Here is a 19620-nt window from a genome sequence, read left to right on the forward strand (position 1 = left end):
ATTAACAGTTGTTGTTTTTGCTTAGTTATATTTTTGCATAGTATCTTTGACTTCTTTTTGTTAATATAAAACCCTGCCAAATCTCCGAACTCCTTGATCTTCTCTATCACTTTTGGCATATTCTCCATTGGGTCTTCCACAATTAACATTATATCGTCCGCAAATGCTCTGACCTTATAAGAAAAGTCTTTTATTTTTATTCCGCGGATTTCTTCATCTTGTCGTATTTGTATCATCAATATCTCCAATACCAAAATGAATAACAGCGGAGACAACGGGCAACCTTGTCTTGTTCCTTTACTTATAGTCAATTTCTTAGTAGTCTCATCATTCACTCCGTGGCGTAAAATTTAGTGTCTTTTTAATTTTTAATTTAAATGTCCCGGTCTTTTTGAAAGAAAAAACTTTTAGAAAATCCAAAATGTCGGGCGTCTTTTCTCTATGGTTCTTCTACGGTTTTTGTAATCCAAAATGGCTTACTTCCTCTTCCGCTGAAGCCACGGCTTTTCCCGTTTCAAAGATGGCGATTCCCTTCTTCCTGCCCTCCGGCAGGGGCCGCTTCTCTCCAGCAACTCTATTGTTATTACGTACTTCCTGTCTCCCGACTTCCCGCAGTAGCTCTCGCGATGGTAAAATTTTCTCACAGCTCCATAACCGCAAGTATTCAAAACAATAGTCCAAATTCTTTAATAACTTCTTTAAACTTAGTCTTTTTTCTATTTCGACTCTTGCCGAGTCTTTTCCTCCTTATAGTTAGCCTGTTGCAGTTTTAAAATCTACTTTTAATCTTCTTTACTTTTAACAACCTGTCCCGTATCAGAAGATAGTGATCTTTACCTTCCCATTCACTTTCCGTGGGTTGTAATCACTGTTTCAATCTTCGTTTCTCCTCTACTCCTCTTTCCCCTGTTGAAGTTTGGGTACGTAGGTCTTATGCCAACCGCATTGGCCCCGAAACTGCCGCAGAGATCATAGCCGACCTGTCACAGGGTGGGACCTCAAGGGTCATGAGGGGGCCCGTCACGTAGAGCCCCCCCTTGCCCGAGATCAACGCGCCCTGAGGTCTTGAGCGTTCTTTGCCTGCTCTCCGCCTGAGAGCAGTCGGCCGCGGGCTATTTTGCCCCCGCCGGCCGCTTAAAATGGCAGTCCGGTCAGCTCCACAGTTGGAGCTGCGTCAGACCTCCATGAATCCCAAACCGGAAGTCAAACTAGAGCAGACACTTTTAAAAGAGGATAAGAAGGAAATTTCCAAGGTATACCAAGTACTGTTGAAATGGTATACTGAAGATGAAATAGTTAAAGTACAAATGGTGAAGTGGGCCATAAATTTTAACAAAGAAATAACAATGGAGGCATGGGAACACCTGTGGAAAAACACAATGAAGACTGCAACGTGTACTAATATTAAAGAGAACATTTACAAAATGATCTATCGTTGGTACATGACACCAAAGAAGACTGCGCTAGGGAATTTGAACACTTCTAATAAATGCTGGAAATGTAAAAAACATGAGGGCTCTCTGTACCATATGTGGTGGACGTGTGAGGTAGCTAGGCAGTACTGGGGAGAAATAATAAAAGTAATAAGTGAGATCCTACAATTTCAAATCAATAAGAACCCAGAACTCCTGCTACTGAACTTGGGAATGGAGAACATTCCAGCCCAATATAGAACATTGATATTTTACATGACAGCAGCGGCCAGACTTTTGTATGCGCAAAAATGGAAAGTACAAGAAGTGCCAACTATTGAGGACTGGACTTACAAATTGCTGTATATGGCTGAAATGGACAAAATGACAAGAAAATTGAGAAATCTGGACCCAGGACAGTTCAACACAGACTGGGAGAAGCTGAAGCAATATGTGTTGAAGAAATGGGAGGTGGGAGGAGAACTGTGGCAGTTTGAGAACTATTGAAACATGACAAAATGTAGAGGGGGGTGACTTTACCGGAGGGTAGAGAGAGAAATGAAAATGTCTAAGCAGTTATCTTGTTAGTTGTTGGGGGTTTTCCGGGCTGTATTGCCGTGGTCTTGACAATGCCAAGACCACGGCAATACAGCCCGGAAAACCCCCAACAACCATCGTTCTCCGGCCGTGAAAGCCTTCGACAATACATCGAACAGTTATCTTGTTAGATTGTTATATATAGAAAAATATATAAAATATGGATAGAAAATAACTAATTATAAGGACCGACTAATTAATACTGTTTCTGGTATAAACGTGTAACATGTTAAACTGAATAAGTCTACCGGAAGAAACATATGGATCAAATTGATTGATAACTTTTGACGATAGTTATATAGATGTATAATTAAAGAAAGAGGAAATTAATAATATAATTAAATATAACTAAAGTAGAATGAAGACAAGATATGTAGAAAAAGTAATATACAGAATATAAGTTAAATTGGTTGACTTATATGAACGCATGGATTATATGGTTTATATGGTATATGGTTTATAGAAATATTTGAAACCAGGAAATTATGAAATTATGGAAACAGGGACAAATTGTTTGTCTAATACGGAAGAAGGGACTTAAAGATAGGATACAGAGTGTTAAAAATAGTTAAAGAATTATTGCTTAGATTAAAGGGAAAGTATATGTTTGTTAGATAGAAGAATTTAAAATGAGTAAGGGAAAAGGGACAAAGGGTTGGAAAACTGTTGGAAGTCTACAAAAAAGGGGGGAAAGGGAGGGGGTTAGAAATTGGGAAACGGGAATTGATTGTAATGTGAAATCAAATGATTCTAATTCCAATAAAAATTTTATTTAAAAAAAAAAGACACATTTTCTGTCATGATCCCAGCCTCGTGGAACGTCAAACAGGATTGTTCAGGAGGGTGTTTCTGTAAAGGAAACGGGCCCACTGCTACCATGGACTGGGTCAGAAAGTTGTTTTCATAAAGGGAGCAGGACTGTGGACTACACCACTGTACGTTAAGTATATGATGTTTGCTGCATCTTGCTCTTATTTCTTTCTACCATTTTCTGCATTCGCATGTGGGAGATTTATGGCAGGAGTCACACCTCAAGTCCTTCATTTTCCTTTACATGGACAATTTGCACTTGAAAGACTGGACAGATTTGGCACTGACCCCGAATGCCGACTGGAGGGGCATGGCCAACGTGGGATGGGGCACTGCAGCGCTGGGTCTGTGCCCAAGGCCTCAGGCCCCGCCCCAGGGCGTGACTTTGCTGCCGCTTCTCCCCCCCCCCCCGCGCAGGGTCCTTCCCCACTGGGCACACCCAAGGCGGAGGAGAGGGGCCCCAGCAGCCCTTCCACGGGGGGCGCCGGCATGGCAGGGGCCCGGCTGGGGGCTCGCCATGTGCAGGGACGCAGCAGGGGGGAGGCGGCCAGGGCTGCTTGGCCTCCAGGCCTCTCCTGCGGGCGGCTCTGCAGCGGGGCCCTCGGCAGCTCCCACGCCAGCTTCCTTCCCAAAAGCTTTCGCAGAAGTCCCGTTTCCATTTTTTTAAAACGTGCACGAAAACAGGAGTCCAGCGAGGCCAGCCCAGGAGGCGAGGCCAGGCCCCAGCGGAGGGGAAGCACAAGGCAAGCCCGGCGGCGCCTCCAGGACTAGCGCGGTCGATTCCGGGGGCAGCTTTTGCGAGTCAGCGCTCACTTCCTCGGATACAAGCGGAATAAGACAACCGCTCGACTCCTTATTCCCGGGGCTGCGGCAGGCGGGCGGGGCGGGGCCGGGGGGCGGGTCTTGTGTCCTGGAGGCGCCGGCGCCGCGTTCACCGGCCCAGCAGCTGCGACGAGACCGGCCCAGCAAACGCAGCCGGGGCGGGGCGGGGCGGGGCGGGGCGAGGAAGGGGGCGGGGCCAGGCAGCCGCCGCAGGGAGGGCGCCCCGAAGGCAGGGCAGGCGGCGGCCTCGGAGCCCCGCCCTCTCCCGCGGCTCGGCACTTTCCGGCAGGCTTCGGCTCCCTCCGGCCCGCCCAGCCTTTATGCCGGTGCGCCTGCGCGGGCGGCGCCATTTTCCGCCTCCCTGAGGAGGCTGAGGAGCGGGGAAGCCGGCAGCCCAGCAGAGCCGCAGCAGCCGCCCCGGCCCTCGCCCGCCCGCCCGCCCGCCCGCCCGCGGCCCTCGATGGGGAGGCGCCCGGCGCTGCCCGCAGGCCCCCCTGGCGCACGGGAGGCGGCGGCGGCAGCAGCAGCAGCAGCGTAGGCCCCTCTCGGGCTCCCTCGGGCGGCGGCCGGCGCCAGAGCCCCTCCCGGGCGGCGAGGAAGTGCATGGCCGCGGCCGGGGCGGCGCTGGCGGCGGGCGCCGGGCCGGAGCGCGTGTGAGCGGGCGAGTGCGTGCGTGCGCGCCGCCCGGCCCGCCTGCCTCCCTCCGCGGGGCCCGGCGCGGCCCATGCAGCAGCAGCAGCAGCAGCAGCAGCCTGACTCAGCGGCGGCCGAGGCCGGGCCCAGGAAGATGGCGCACCCGGCGCTGCTCCCGCGGGCGGGCGGCGGCGGCGGCGGCGGCCTGGAGGACCCCCCGGCGCCGGGCCTGGGCCCGCCGGGCGCGCAGCTGAAGAAGAAGAGCGGCTTCCAGATCACCAGCGTGACGCCGGCGCAGATCTCGGCCAGCCTGAGCTCCAACAACAGCGTGGCGGAGGACACGGAGAGCTACGACGACCTGGACGAGTCGCACACCGAGGACCTCTCCTCCTCCGAACTGCTCGACGCCTCCCTCTCGCGCGCCACCGACCTGGGCGCGCCCGAGCGCAGCTCCTCCGAGGAGACCCTCAGCAACTTCCAGGAGGCCGACTCGCCCGGCGCGCTCTCGCCCAACCAGCCGCGCCCGCCGCCCCACCTCAACGGCGCGCCCCTCCCGACCCCGCCGCCCCCCGCCCGCGCCCCGCCGCCGCCGCCGCCGCCGCGCGCCCCCGCCAAGCCGCCCGCTGGCAACGGGCCCGCCGCCGCCGCCGCCGCCCCCCCTCCGCCCGCCGCCGCCACCGCCGCCGCCTCCCGCTTCCGCGTGGTCAAGCTGGACTCCACCTCGGAGCCCTTCAAGAAGGGCCGCTGGACCTGCACCGAGTTCTACGACAAGGAGAGCCCGGCGCCGGGGCCCGACGGGGCGGCCCTCCACAAGGCCCTGGAGGCGCTGCGCCAGGCCCCGCCGGAGGCCGCCGCCGCCGCCGCCTCGGAACGGGAGAGCACCAGCGGCAGCTCGGTCAGCAGCGGCCTGAGCACCCTGAGCCACTACACGGAAAGCGTGGGCAGCGGCGAGGGGGGCGCGCAGCAGGCCGAGTTCGGCGGGCCCGGCCCCCAGCCCCTGCTCGCCCCTGCCGGCCTGCCCCAGAGTGCCTCTCAGCCCCAGCTGCACCACGAGGCCGGCTACCCTCCGCACAAGGCGGGAGCCCCGCCGCCCGCCTCCTCCGCCGGCGTGGCCCTCCTGCCCCCCGCAGTGAGTGTGGTCGGGGGCCCTCCGCACCCTGCCATCCCAGCAGTGGGGGCCCCGCAGAAGCAGCCGCCCTATACCCAGCCTGCGCCAGCCCTGCCACAAGCGCACCAGCTGACCTATGGACCAGGGCAGGCCCAGCAGTTTCCTGTACAGATGGCCCCTGGGCATGTTAAAGCTGCAAATCTGAACTCCCTCCCTGGGCCAGATTACGTGCAGCATCAGCAGGTGTTTCAGGCTCCAGCCCCTTCTGTACAACCCAGCCCTGTCATGGCAGGAACAGGAGCCCCCGTGCCGGCTGCTCAAGCACCGAGCATGCAGTCTTCTGGCCCAGCACACCTGCCGGTGGCCCCCGCTCAACCTGTTGCATGTGTCCAAACCCCAATGCCGGCGGCAGGAGCTGGCATTCCAATGATGAGTGCTGCACAACAAGGCCCCGTGCCTCCTGTAGTGCAGCAGCCCCTTGTTGCCAATCAGATGACCTCATCAGTGATGCCCCCTAACGTTGCCCCTTCCCAGGCAGTGCCACCTGTTCCCACAGGGGTGATTCCACCAGGGTCGCAAGCCGGCATGTCCAGCCTTCCGCAGCCACTAGTTATTGCTCCACAGACGACTCTGTTACCAGCCCAGCCACTGTTGCAAGCTGGAGAACCCCTGGCCCCAGGCGTGGCTGGGCAGCAGGTGCCTGCCGTTAGTCCTGGGCCTGCTGTCGGTCCTGTGCCCCTTTCAGGCCCCTCTGCTGCAAACGTGCCCCCTCCTCCTGGCAGCTTGGCACCCTCAAAGAACATAGCACCATCTTCAGGTGCACAGAATGAGAACGTGGTTCAAAAGGTTCTCCAGTCTTCGTTGACATCCACTAGCATCAGTTTATCCGTACCCCAAAATCTACCGCCGCTGAACTGTGCCCAGTTCTCTGTACAAGCCCTCGCTCAGTCGTCAGCCAGCCGAGGCGAAGAAGCCAGGCGCTCCACAGAGCCTCTTTTGGTAGGCCTGGAAAGCAGTGCCGGAGTCCCCTCGGCTCTTTTGGATGGGTCTGGCAGCATGGCATCCTCTCTCTTCCCCTTGAAGGCCCTTCCACTGACTGCACAGCTCATGGATGGTGAGGATGAAGGGTAAGATCGCTCTGGAAGGATTGAAGGGAGATTTGGGGGTTCGGGAAGTAACTGGGCTTTGGATTAGGAGGGCAGTTCCCAGAAGCAGCAGCATGTGTGGTCCTGGCTGTTGTCCTCTTTGGAAGGGTTAGGGTTAGTGCTGAGTGAGAAACGGTCATTGGCTGTGCAGGGATAACAGTGCTGCAAGTTTCTGGTCCAGGTCAGGCCTGCCCCGTTTCTTGACTTGCATATTGAGATGAACTTGTCTCCAGAAACTTGTCCAAGGGTGTATTTTCCAAATATTTCCACTTCGCTTATGGGAAGGGTGTGTGTGAACAAGGAAGCGTCGCGTCTGACGTTGCATCTTTCTAGTTTGGCTCATACGTGGTCCTTCACTGTTTCCTTTCTCGCTCTCCTCCAAATGTTCTTGCTACTCTGTAGTGCCAAATTTAGGAGGTTTTAGAAAGTGGTGGTTCATTGTCTTTCATCTTTAGAAAGACTTCAGAACATCAGTTTGTTCTGTGAGGAAGAAATTCTTCTGAAACAGATATTGAACAAGTGGGGGCAAATATCTCAAACTTTTTGAAAATTGGAGTGTAGCAACACAGCTCTTTTGGATTTCTCTTTTTTCTTTTTCTGTAATTGAGCTAACTTGGTCTTAGACTTCACAGTTTCACTCCTGATTTTATGAGGAATTTTATGTAGAGTAGTAGTGGGAGCAGTGGTCATAGCTGTAGTAGTTATAGGGCCCTTAAGATGGGCTGGATATTGTGGCTGTCTAATTTTCAAGAGGTTAGAAATGACCAGTGGGGAAAGGCAGTGGAAAGACCCCGTTTTGTGAAAGTATTTGTGGAGTACATTTGCAGATCAAGTCTGTTTTCTTCTCAGCTGTGAGCTTGAAGCTGTTGGTATCGAGCTGGAACCAAACAACGTATTTCCAACAGAACACGCTTCTGCATGCTGCTGCCTTTTTGCTCTGGGCCAGCACTTTTAAGAGAGACAGAAGCTTAGCCAAACGTATCTATTATTTGTTCCCCTTGCGTCCTCTTCTTGTTCGGAGCTTGGGATGTCCCAGGCTTCACACCTTGTCTTAGGCTGAAGTCCTAGGTCTGTGAACTTGATAGCGCTGCTTGAACCTGCTTGCGATGATGCTCTGAGGCGGCAGACACACATGTAAGAGTTCGTTTGCTGCAGATTTCTTACAAAGCCTAGGCTTGGGGTGTAATCCGAAGGGGCGTGCGTGTTGAACCCGGCCTTGTTTTCCTCCATCCCTCCACCTGCTCTTTTGTTCCTGGGGCTTCAGGATGCAAAGTAAGTTCTGCTTGGAGGAAGACAACTGTGGAACAGCAGTGTTTGGGGAATGGTTCAGCCATCACCATGATCTGCATTTTGACTCACCTGGTCGTGTCCCTGGGGGTCTGGAGCCCAGGACATCGGAGCACTGGGCTTGCTAGTAAAACTTGATCTGAAGAGTCCTGAGGCTGAAAGAGAGCCAGAGAGCGGCAGGGAGGGAGGCTGCTTCTGTTCCCCTGCCTGGTCTGCTGCACCCCCTCCCTCCCTCAGCAGCACTGCAGAAGAGGAAAATAGGGCACTGTGAGGCCCTGTGTGCCCTATGACTGCTTTCCCAGTACAAGTGTGGATAACCAGGCTGGCTTTTGGAGGGGCGGCGGGGCGGGGGAGAAGAGCCAGTAAACTGTGGGAGGTCAAGGTGGAGGGTGCTCAGGGGCAGGATGCGGGCAGACAGCTAGAGACTGGAAGAGGGACGTGGAGGTGAGGAGGCTGGCGGGAGACTTCAGAACAAATGCGCATTCTGCACAGCTGGAGTAGCCTGGTCCTGGTGAATGCTTGTGGTGCATGCATGTCCTGCCTTTTACTTAGATGTGTTATTTTTCCCATAAAGAGAAGTGAGTGAAGTATAATTACGGGTGTCAAGGTTTTCCATGTCCTAGGAATGAAAGCACAAAAACTAAAATTTCATGATTTTTCCCTTCAGTGTCAGGAACCATCTTCAACCTGAGTTGACATTTTCAGCCTTGATGCCCGTGCTGTTTTTCTTTCGTTGTTTTTGAATAGGAGAAATCCCAGTACTGGTTAGGCCAGAATTGAGGAGCCTGTGAGATCTTAGGCAACCAGGGTAAGTGGTGTAGGGGGTTCTGAACTAGTCAGTGGGGGAGAAATAATGGACTCGTATGGATCTTGATGTCCTGCCTATTCTCAGACCTTCTGCCAGACTGCAGGGCAGAATGCAAGAGTTATCCTGTCCCCTTCCCCCCACTGAGAAAACTGGATCAGTCCAAGGTCATCAGGTGAACTTCATAGCCAGTCAGGCTGTGTAAGGTCAGCTGCCCCTTCCCACAGTCCTACACTGCCCACGATCCACTTTTCCACTTTCCTGGCCAGTTGTTGCTTTAGGTCAGGTTGCTGGTGAAAACCTCAGTTTACGGGGAAAAGAATGCCCTTCTGGGAAACATTTTACAGGATGCCGCCCCTTGTGGGTCCACATCAGCACTGCTTGGCCCTTGGTGAGAGAGGCACTCTTCCAAAGATCCCAAGTGTTCGTTGCCAGCATCGAGTGAGGAAGCAAGCCACTTGGGGCCTTTTTGATTTTGATCCTGTGCTCTTCCTCCTCCGCTGCCTGGCAAGAGAGCTGTCAGGGTGCCAATGCTGCGTCTTGGCCCTCCCATCTGCCTCTCTGCTGGGTCAACCAACTGAACTCTTCATGAGCACTCTTTGATATTGTTAAGTGTATGAGATATGGGGTGGGGGGAACCCAGCAGAAAATCTTTAATCCTTGATAAGGACCCAACTAGTGTTCCTCTTGGTCCGTCCTGCTCACTTGATGCCTGCAGATTCCTCCGGGGTTCAGCTTCTCCCCAGCCAACCAACTTAGGTTTGCTGCTTCTCTGTGACATTGTGCTGGTGCAGTAACCATGTTCTCCTAAGCACGCTTTCCTTGCAGTAACCCCTCTTGAATAGAGTTTCACTAGGATTCTGAGAAGACCTGCAGGATTTGAGTCCAGGGGCACCTCAGAGACCAGCAAGAGTTTCAGGAGTCAGAGCTCCCTCCTTCAGCTGGCTGTGTAGATACCTCAGTACACATGCTTCGGATTGCTCTCTGAAGCATATTTGCATCGGTGAAATACAATTACATTCGGCTTGGGTATGCTCGTACAAGTGCTGAAGGGAGCAGAGAGGGAAGAGATGTATATTTAAAAAAACCAAACATGCAGTTTTTATGTAGCATTCTTCATATGTTGGCAGTTGCTTTTTTTTTTTTACTTTTTGCTTCCCTGTTACGACAAAAAAAGTCGTTATCTTCTTAATTCCGCTTTCACTAAAGATAAAACTAGTGTGTAATAAGTTGAAACAAAGAAGTTGAAAAATAAATTAAAGATCCTAGATGTGAAACTTTTTCCATTACTTTGTGTCAACAAAATGAAAAAAATGGGAAGTCAAATGTTTCTTTGATTATATATAGAGGCTGAGGAGCGTTTAGAATTTTTTCCATATAGAGCCCCCCTCCATTTTTCAGCTCTCAGAGTGAAAAAGCAGTGTTATAATGGTCAAATATAAAAGTAATATCAATAAAAACAATATTTAATATAAATAATATAAACAAAAAGAGTCCAGTAGCACCTTTAAGACTGACCAACTTTATTGTAGCATAAGCTTTCGAGAATCTCAGTTCTCTTCGTCAGATGCTACTACAGACTAACACGGCTAACTCCTCTGCATCTATAAATAATATAGAGACTATTAATTTAAGTATTTCCTAGGAGTTATCACATTTGTAAAAATGAGACGAATAGATAAATATTTTAAACTTTTTATCATTTCCATTAAAAATTTGGAGGAAATTAATTTCATTTGTTTCAGAATTGACATTCTTTTCCCTAAAGAACAAAGGGAAGTGCAGAATCTATAACAAAGCAGTGCAGGAAAAAGAAAAATGATGTGGTTTACAGTATAAAAAATCAGCTTTAATGTTATGCTCTTTGTATTGACTAGAATACAAGAGCCAGTTTGGTGTAGTGGACTCTCATCAGGAGAGCCGGGTTTGATTCCCCACTCCTCTGCTTGAAGCCAGCTGGGTGACCTTGGGCGAGTCACAGTTCTCTGGAGCTCTCTCAGCCCCACCCACCTCACAGGGTGTTTTGTTGTGGGGATAATAATGACATACTTTGTAAACCACTCTGAGTGGGCATTAAGTTGTCCTGAAGGGCGGTATATAAATTGAATGTTATTATGATGATGTTGTTATTAGAATAATAGAACAGGTTCCAAGTATATATCAAGTACCGACAAAACCTTTGAAGCTCAAATCTGCAAACTTTATGGTGGTAAATTTCTAAGTCAACACATTTCTAAATCACATTTAGCATATGAAATAAATATGTAGAAGAAACACCAGTTGCATAATTTATCTGCAGTAAACACTGAACTGCTGCGGAAACGTAGAGCCAGCTGGGATTTGGAATAAATCTGAGTTCTTTAGATATATTAATCTTACCATTTTTACATATGAAGAGCTGACAGTAAAAATGCACCACCACAATTTGCAGATATAATCGCCTGAATAATTTGAAAGTCTGATAATTCTGCTTATCAGCCTTGCCAGAATTTGCAAAGGTGAGTCTTTTAAGAGATGGATAATACTCACAATTCAGTGTTTTGTAAATTGTTTGAATTACTTAGGAAATGAAGCAAGTAAAAATTTGTATAATAAAATGCATGTGAGAATATAATTACACATGCATAGAAGATATACTGAAATCAAGATAATAAATGACCTCAATATGGACTAACAAATTTTAGCAGTTGTGTAATTATTTATGGAGCATATAACAAAATGAAGATGCTAGCAAACTGGGAGTCTATTAATTCCTGTCTTAAACCTGTGGCTCTCATGATCTCTTTACAATCACAAAGCTTTGGAAAGTTTTAATATCAGCAAGAATCAAATGTGACTTTATCTTAACAGAATCCAAACATGTCCTACTAGTGCACTTTTTTTGAGAATGAATTAAATTCTTAAACTTGTGTAACTTGTAATTGGCCATATCAGATTCTAGCTGCGGAATCCCTCCCATTAGTGGCAGATGGGGCTGTATTAAAACCTTCACATTTTGTTAATGTTTTATGAGAAGGTCTTGGTATAAGCAAGGCCTCTGTTCTGCTTCAGGGTTTTTTAAAATCTTAATGTCCCTGTCTGGCACAAGTTTAGAAGCTGAGTGACCGCTACTGAAATACTGACTGATGCTGGCATACTCCTTGTCTAGCAGTCTTCAATCATGGGATTACATTGGGGAAAGTAAGCCATGTGGCTGTCATTTGGGCACCCTGGAAAATGGCAGCAGTGCCTAGGAATTGGAGAGCCTTGCCTAGTCCCTCAAAAAATCCCATTGCCTGGGTGTTGAAATTGACAGAGCCTTAGGGGAGGCAAAGATGAAATTAACAAACCCTCCCTCCTGGGAGCAGTCTCCGCTGGCTCTGTCTTTTAAAACTATCCTCCTCTGCTAACAACATGGCTAACAGCCGTTTCTTTGCAGTTTGCCTTATACCAACACCTAAGAGAATTTGTGTGTCAGCATCGACCCTTGATGAAGTTCCTTTTGAAACAAGTTGAAATTTAACCGATTCCTTGTTGGGTTGTCAGGACCTCTTTCCTGCAGTGCTTCTCCACCTAATGCAAGAAGCAGAAAGGAACAGCATATGAGCAACTGTTTGTGGGGGCCGGTCTTTCCGTACCGTGGATTCCGGGCACAGGGTTATTTGGACTTTTCCTCTCAGTGTTTTTCTATCCAAAGGAAAGGGTAGATAACATATGAAAAACTATTAGCATAAATTAGTCCTCACTTACCTGTGATTCTGGACCCAATGTTGCCTTTCTGTACACCAGCAAATAGACAAAATATGAACATATGATTAATTTGGGACTTTTCAGCTGTCCATATACTTTTCAGGTTGTGATTGGGATGTTGATAGTAATTTATCTACTGTATTTATTGTATTTATATTACTTTATATTATTTATATATATATATAATAAATACAATATATTTATATTAAGCACATTATCACTATTGCACTGTGTTAGATATATAAATACTTTCTTATATTTACTGTGTATTTTTCTCCTCTCGATTGGTGGTTATCCACTCTCTGTTTTGGTTTCCACTTCTTCAGATAAGCCGTGAACTGTGACTCACAAAAGTCTTATAGGTGCTGTTAGATTCTTGCTCTCTTCTACTGCTGCAGACAGACTAATATGGCTTCCCATCTTGCTCATTTTTCAGTATTTTACTTCTGTGCTACATTTCCACTACATGTGAATAAAATCAGCAGGGGCTTATCATAGAACCAGCAATGGTCAGAAACACTCTTATATATTCTAGCCAGCCAGACTAGAAAAAGATGCCACTGATGTAACATTTCAAGGGAGTTCTTCCTTAGATTGAAACTCGCTGAGAAAGCCAGTAAAGAGGACCAAATTTTGGGATCAGGCTTGTATCCCAGTGCCAAATACAGGCATTGGGATTGTATTTCCTCCAATACATGTAAGTGGGTTTACATATACTTGCTTTTAGGATATTTTTAAACGCTGGTAACGTGCTTTTTTCATTGGTAGTAATGGTGGAGTTGGAGAGTGCCATCAGGTCATAGCTGACTTACGGCCGCTCCTGCTGGGGTTTTCAAGGCAAGAAACTAGCAGGGGTGGTTTGCCATTGCCTGCCTCTGCCACCCTGGTCTTCTCCCATCCAGTTCCTCACCAGCGTTGACCCTCCTTAGCTTCTGAGCTCTGATGAGATCAGGCTTGTCTTGGGCTCTCCAGGTCAGGGTACTTCTTTCATTAGAATCCTAAAATGTCTCAAAAATGCCTTAGTTTGAGTACAGACTCTACCGTAGCACATCCTTGCCACTGTTAAGTCCTCCTGATATATTGCGATTAACCACTTGCAAAGATTATACTGTATAAAATTAGTCTTATTTTTCTTCCGGTCATAGCAGCAATCCAAGCCAGCACATTTCTGTCTTAATTCCTTTTAGACCAACCAGCTCTGGTGGGTAGTTCTCTTATTGCTGATGCTGAAGGTGAGATCTGGGGGACTAGTTTCTTTCTGAGCTTGTTTACAAGCTTCCTTTATACACTGAATGAAACAGTTGGTTTTTTTCTCATCCCTTTCCAATCATCTCAGCATAAAGGAGCCCCTTAGACCTGACAACACAAGCCTTGTGCTACCGTGGTTCCATCCAATAGTCTAGTCTCTGCAGACCATGCTGATAACCAATTTTAAGTTTGTAGCATGATAGTGCAGAAGAATATTTGGAATTGAGAAGCCATCTCTATTCCATTTTTCTTGTGCCATTCGCCATTACATTCTTTTTCTCTCTCTCCCAGAACTGCCGTTACTTCAACATTTTCTCAGATGTAGTACCTGGTATGCTTTGAAACAAGAAAAATTAATTTAGGTAGTAGGACTATGTTAGATGGAATTAATGCTATAAAGATAGTCCTACTACCTAAATTAATTTTTCTTGTTTCAAAACATACCAGGTACTACATCTGAGAGAATGCCCATAAAGATTGAAAGGATCTTGTCATCTTCAATATAGCCTCAAAGTTAACCTGGGATAATTAGCAAAATTGTACACTGTATTCCCAAGTATTTTATCAGATGCATTTTTTAAATCTTGGTAATCCAGCAGCCTTTAGTTGTCTTGTCCACATTCAGATTTAATAATAATATCTCTCTTTTCTGGACATTCAACTTGTAGCCAAATATCTGTCTACTAGCAACAAAGTCTGTTGTGGCAAAAACATACGGGCTCTAGAAAGAGCAGTGGGGCTGGGCCAGCCATTGCCCCCTCCCCAACACCCCGATATGGGGCAGGGGGGAGGAGGGCAGGGTGGTCTGGCTGGGCACTGCCCCCCTCCCCAGCACCCCAGTCTGGGTTGAGGGGAGGAGGGCAGGGCAATGGGGCCAGGCATTGCCCACTCCCAAGTGCCCCAATCTGGGTTGGGGGGAGGAGGGTATGCTCAGGGGCTGGAAGCTTGGTGGGCGGGCATGCCTCCCAGCCCTTCACAGCCACGATCGTGGCCGTGAATGGCTGCAGGCACAACCGTCTGTCTCCAGGCTCTGGGGCTGGAGGCTTGGCAGGCGAGTGGCCACGCTTCCCAGCCACAGTCGCAGCTGCAAAGAGCTACAGGTGTGTTTGCTCATCTTCAGGATCCAGGGCTGGAGGCTTGGGGGTGCGCCAGGCACCCAGCTCCTGCACCCAGCAGCAGCCCGTTCAGGCTGCTGCCTGGGTGCTACAGGTGGTGAGGACCGAGGGAGGTGGAGCTAAGTGTGCTCGGCAGCCCGTTCTGGCCCATCGGCACGGGATAGGGCTGCTGCAGGAGGGGAGCGACTTTCTTCTTTTCCCTGCTAGGGGCGCACTACCGTGCCTGCTCAGGGGAATCGAAGTGAGTCGTCGGGAATATTCTTACTCAGTTATGTTATAGGATACGTTATCAACTAATTCCTTTCAGTCTACACAAGTTCTCTCAATGTCAGTTACAAAAAGTGCTACATTATCCACATAAAGATTGGTTTGAAATTCAGGTGGACCTTCCTTAGTACTTTTTCCTCCTCTTGTCTAATGAAAATAGTCAATGGTTGTAATGCAGGTGTAAACAGAAGGGCAGACGAGGGACAACCCCGCTGACTCCCTCTCCAGGTTTCAAATGGGTTGGAAAGTGTCCCAAACAGTCTTGCCAAAGAGCCAGCATATATTAGCCTGCTGAAGAGATTGCTTCGTGGACTGAGATCCAGGGGAGTGAGCCGTGTTAGTCTGTAGTAGCAAAATCAAGAAGAGTCCAGTAGCACCTTTAAGACTAACCAACTTGATTGTGGCATAAGCTTTCGAGAATCAAGTTCTCTTCGTCAGATGCATGGAACAGAAACTGGTCAAACATAGAAGAGGAGGGGAGGAGAGAGAAGATGCAATTAGGGGGGAGAGGGAGGGTTCATGGACTGGAATGCTTTAAAACAGGCTAGAAGATAATTTACTTTTCAGCCTGTCTAAGGCTTTCTTTGCAGCTCGAAACAATGGTTGATTTCAACTTATTCTTGTTAGCAGAGTCCATCACACTTGTACGTTATAGGTCATCCCCCCCCCCACCAGAAATGAATCCAGTTGGGTCTTGATGAACATATTTATGCAGTATTGAGTTAAGTCTTTTTGGCCAGAATTGTAGTCAGTGTTTTATAATCATAATTTAATAAAGAAATCAGGTGATAAGAGCCAACAGCTTTATTGTCCTGGCATTCTTTAGGTATGAGGATTAATTTACTGGTCACCTAAGTTCACGGCAGTTGTCTTGTATCATATGTCTTATTGATGGCTTTCCATAAAGGAAAACAGAGAGGCTCAGAAAAGGACTTATAAAATTCTGGGGTTAGCCCATCCAGTCAAGGGGATTTATGATTTATGAGCTTCCTTATAGCAGCAATGACTTCTTGTAGAGTTATCCTTTCTGCAATATTTTCCCAGTCTTTATTAGTCAGTTGTGGTATCTGTACACACCTCAAAAAATAAAACATCTCAGAAACGTACAAATCATCATAAAACTTAATAAATATACAATCTCAAATGGCTGTGTTGCCAACTGACATTTTCCATTCAAAACAGATAATAGTTGTCTGTTTTTTCCTTTGTTTTCAAGGTCAAGAATTTTCTGGCTCTCCCCTCCCCCCAGTTTGAAATATTTTGGTCTTAAAAACATCATATTGTTATGTATTTTACCAATATCTAGATTTTCAAGCTGACACAAGACAGATCTTCCTACAATTCTGAGAAAAGCTCTCATTTTGCAGAAATCCGTGAAATATTTAAACAGAAATTGGGGGGGTTTACCCGTCAGTCCTAAAAGCAGCACCTTTAGCTTTGAGAGGTGGAACGGCCTGAGGTTTCAGTGGCCATGTGGGAGGGTTCCTAGGCAACTACTCTAGTATTGCCAACTTTGATTCCTGTTAGCGGTATGGGAGAGGTGGGGGCCCTTTCCAGCGCTGTTTTGGCCTCCTAGGCCACCCCTGCTCCCGTCCCCCCTGTGGCCAGGCCCAGAGCATTCCGTGGGCAACTCACTACCATGCAAATGGTGTGACTCACCCGGGCCTGAGCAGGCAGCAGCCGCCTGGCTACTTCCAACTATGCAACAGCAGCCACTGCATGACTCGCCTGGGCGGCTCACCACCATGCAGTTTGCAGGACTCGCCCAGGTCCACTGATGGCTACTAGCTGACTTGATGCCATACCACTTGCCTGGGGCGTAAAGCAGCCACTGATCAACTTGTGCAGCTTGGCAGAGCCTAGCAGTGGCCACCACGCAACTCACCTCAATGGTTTGTAACCACCTGACTTTTGCAACTTGGTTAGACTTTTCCTAGGGAGTGGGAGGGAAAGCTGGGAGCCGTGGTGGTGTAGCTGTTTGGGTGTCAGACTAGGATCTGGAAAACCTGGGCTGGAATCCACCCCCCCCACTCTGCCATGGACACTTGCTGGGCGACCTTGAGCCAGAAACCCTCTCTCAGTCTGATCTACCTCAAAGGGTCATTTTGAGGATACTGTGGAGGCTTACTGTGTGTAAGCTGCTTTTGCTCCCCATTGGGGAGAGAGTTGGGTTATAAATGATGTAAATAATATCAATAAAGATGAGGGACAGGTAAAAAGTAGGTTGGGAGTGGGAAGGAGAGAAGGAAGCAGGGAAAGGGTACAAGAGATGGGGGCTGCCAGGAAGAAGGAATGAAGGAGTTGTGTGGGAGAGGAACAAGATAAAATGAAGTGTCCTCCCCAAGCTGTGTCAAAAGACTCTGTGGTCCTGGCTGCCTCCTGAATGTCTATACTCACCCAATGGAGTCCATTGCGCACGGGCTCATAGTCTCCCCAATACTGACTTCAACTGGATTTCCCTGTCAGAGCACCTGATCCTGTGAAGGCTTCCTGGGGTACTAGCTAAGGCCACTCAGCACAGTTTATTTCAACTGAATATTAACAAGTTTGGGCAGTGTTGCCTGAAAGCTCCCATTTATTTTAGGTTCCTCTCACCTCCAGAGAAACAAATCTAGTGAAGTGCGGCCATTTTGTGGCAGTGCCTGCTACCCTTTCTCAAAATTCTGAAAGTGCGCTCGTGTGACATGTATTATTGGGAGGGTGTTAAAATTTAGGCACTTAGTGGCACAGTCATACTTCTGGCAATACATTTTGTAAAGCTGTAATAGACTTGTTACATTAGAACTGTGCCCTGAAACTCTGGTGCCTCAGGCCAGGGTTATGCAGCTTGGTGAATCCATTCAGGAATTAGAACACTGACTAATATAAACCAGCTGTAATAAAGAATCTAAAGCTGCAGTGCAAGGCGCGCTCTGGCTTACTTTGACGTTGTGCTAAATAACAATGTTTCCTGATCCTGCACTGGGCAGGGGGTTGGACTAGATGGTCTGTATGGCCCCTCCCGACTCTGTGATTCTATGATTCTTCTGCGGATTTACTTGTTAAGATTTATTCTAAATATTTTTAGGTATGATTTGATCTAGAACCCACTTTTTTGGCCATCCATGGTATCCATAAAACTCTTCTCCAGTACCACATTTCAAATGAATCCATTTTCTTCCTGTCAGCTTTCTTCAGTTCTCCCATTCATACATAGTAATGTGGAGTACCATAGTGTACATTATCTTGATCTGGTTCCTCTGCTTACAGTTTTTTTTTTCTAGTTCCTTCATGGCTGCCCTTCCAGGTCTCCTCCTCCTCCTCATTATTTGGTTGCAATCTCTAGTCCTGGTTGCCCAGATAGCATAGTCGCTGGCACACCTCTTCCAGGTATAATATTTTATCATTTTACCACATTCTACCAATTGAGCTACCCACTGTCATTTCTGGATTGTACCCCAGGAGTAGCGTGCCAGTGCCTTATTTTTATTTATTCCTCTCCCCACCCCCCACCCACTAAGCTCAGCCTGGTTACCCTAGTGATGGGTCTGCAGTCACCCAGCAAACCTTTATGGTGGAGTGAGATGCAAACCTGGGTTTTCCAGATGCTGGTCCAACACTCTTGACTGCGGCACCACTGCTTCTTAGGAAGAGCAATTACAGTTATTAAGTGAATGATATTTTTTTTGTGATTAGATCTGGACCTGTGATTAGATCTGGTATACTTTTTAAGGTGCCACCTGGCTCTTGTTTATTTATACGCCCGTATGACTGATCAGCTCTGTCCTGTGCCATATAAGCAGCGTGACTGTTGTGCGGTTTTGCGTGTTGTGGTCACTTCTCGGTTGGGTGCAGGAAACTCGGCGCTAAGCAAGCCCAGTATGCAAGGCTGGGCGCTGTGCTTTTCAGATTGTGTGGCACAGAAAACTCCTTTTGAAGCATGGGTCAGCTGGTCAGTAGCTCAGCACTTCATTTAAACCAGTGGGGTTTTTGGAAATCCTCGAATGTCTTTGGCTTTCCAGAGGCTGGGTGAGATTTTTCCTTTGTGGTGGCTTCCTTGTCTGAACATGAGCTGGGCTTGATCACCCTGTTCCACTGACCAATAGACCAGAATCATCCCCTTCCTTGGTGTTTGCAGCAACGGAGCTTCTGGGACGGGCCTTTCTGCCTACCCTCCTAGTAGTGATCAGACCTTCTCTGGAAGGAGGGTGCCCTCCATAGTGGCTCCTACTGCAGTGTTTGTAATGGTGACGAGTTCTCAGTGCTTACAAAGGAAACGGAGGACCGAGCAGGTCAGGTGTATTTGAGAAGCTGCGTGAGGAGATGGTTTCCTTCCCAGTATCTCGCTGCCTGGTGGCATTCCTGCAGAAGGACTCTGTTCGGCTGTGGAGCAGGAGCTTGTGCTGCTCTTGCTGCTTAAAAGAAAAGAAAAGAAAATGGTGTGGAGAGGGGAGAGCGCCTGGGCATGGAATAGGCCTCTGTGTTCCTTGTTTGCTGCCTGCAATTCTTTTTTTGCAGTGAGGTTGCCCGTTTGTGTCCTCCTCGGCCCATGCGTTTCAGTCTCTAGTCTTGGATTCAGCCATGATGTCCTCTTTAAAATGTATGTAGTTTTTAATGCATACTGTGAATGTGAGCCTGGCACGTGGGTTTAAAAAGAACTACT

General features: G+C 48.3%; 1 protein-coding gene across 4 annotated transcripts in view; it reads left to right on the top strand.

Annotated features, from left to right (window-relative positions):
* Window positions 1-4127: 4127 nt before the first annotated feature.
* The window catches only part of TSC22D1 (TSC22 domain family member 1), a 68023-nt gene continuing 52530 nt past the window's right edge, over window positions 4128-19620 (top strand). For 3 of the 4 annotated variants that reach the window (XR_008596644.1, XM_054973246.1, XM_054973248.1), the window contains exon 1: window positions 4128-6509. Coding sequence is in view for 3 of the 4 variants with exons in the window: in XM_054973246.1 (XP_054829221.1) it covers window positions 4366-6509 (2144 nt within the window). In the remaining variant the exon portion in view is untranslated. The remainder of the gene's footprint in view (window positions 6510-19620) is intronic. The other variant, XM_054973247.1, reaches the window with a different exon arrangement.

Source organism: Eublepharis macularius, chromosome 3, assembly GCF_028583425.1.
Source record: "Eublepharis macularius isolate TG4126 chromosome 3, MPM_Emac_v1.0, whole genome shotgun sequence".
Lineage (NCBI taxonomy): Eukaryota > Metazoa > Chordata > Lepidosauria > Squamata > Eublepharidae > Eublepharis > Eublepharis macularius.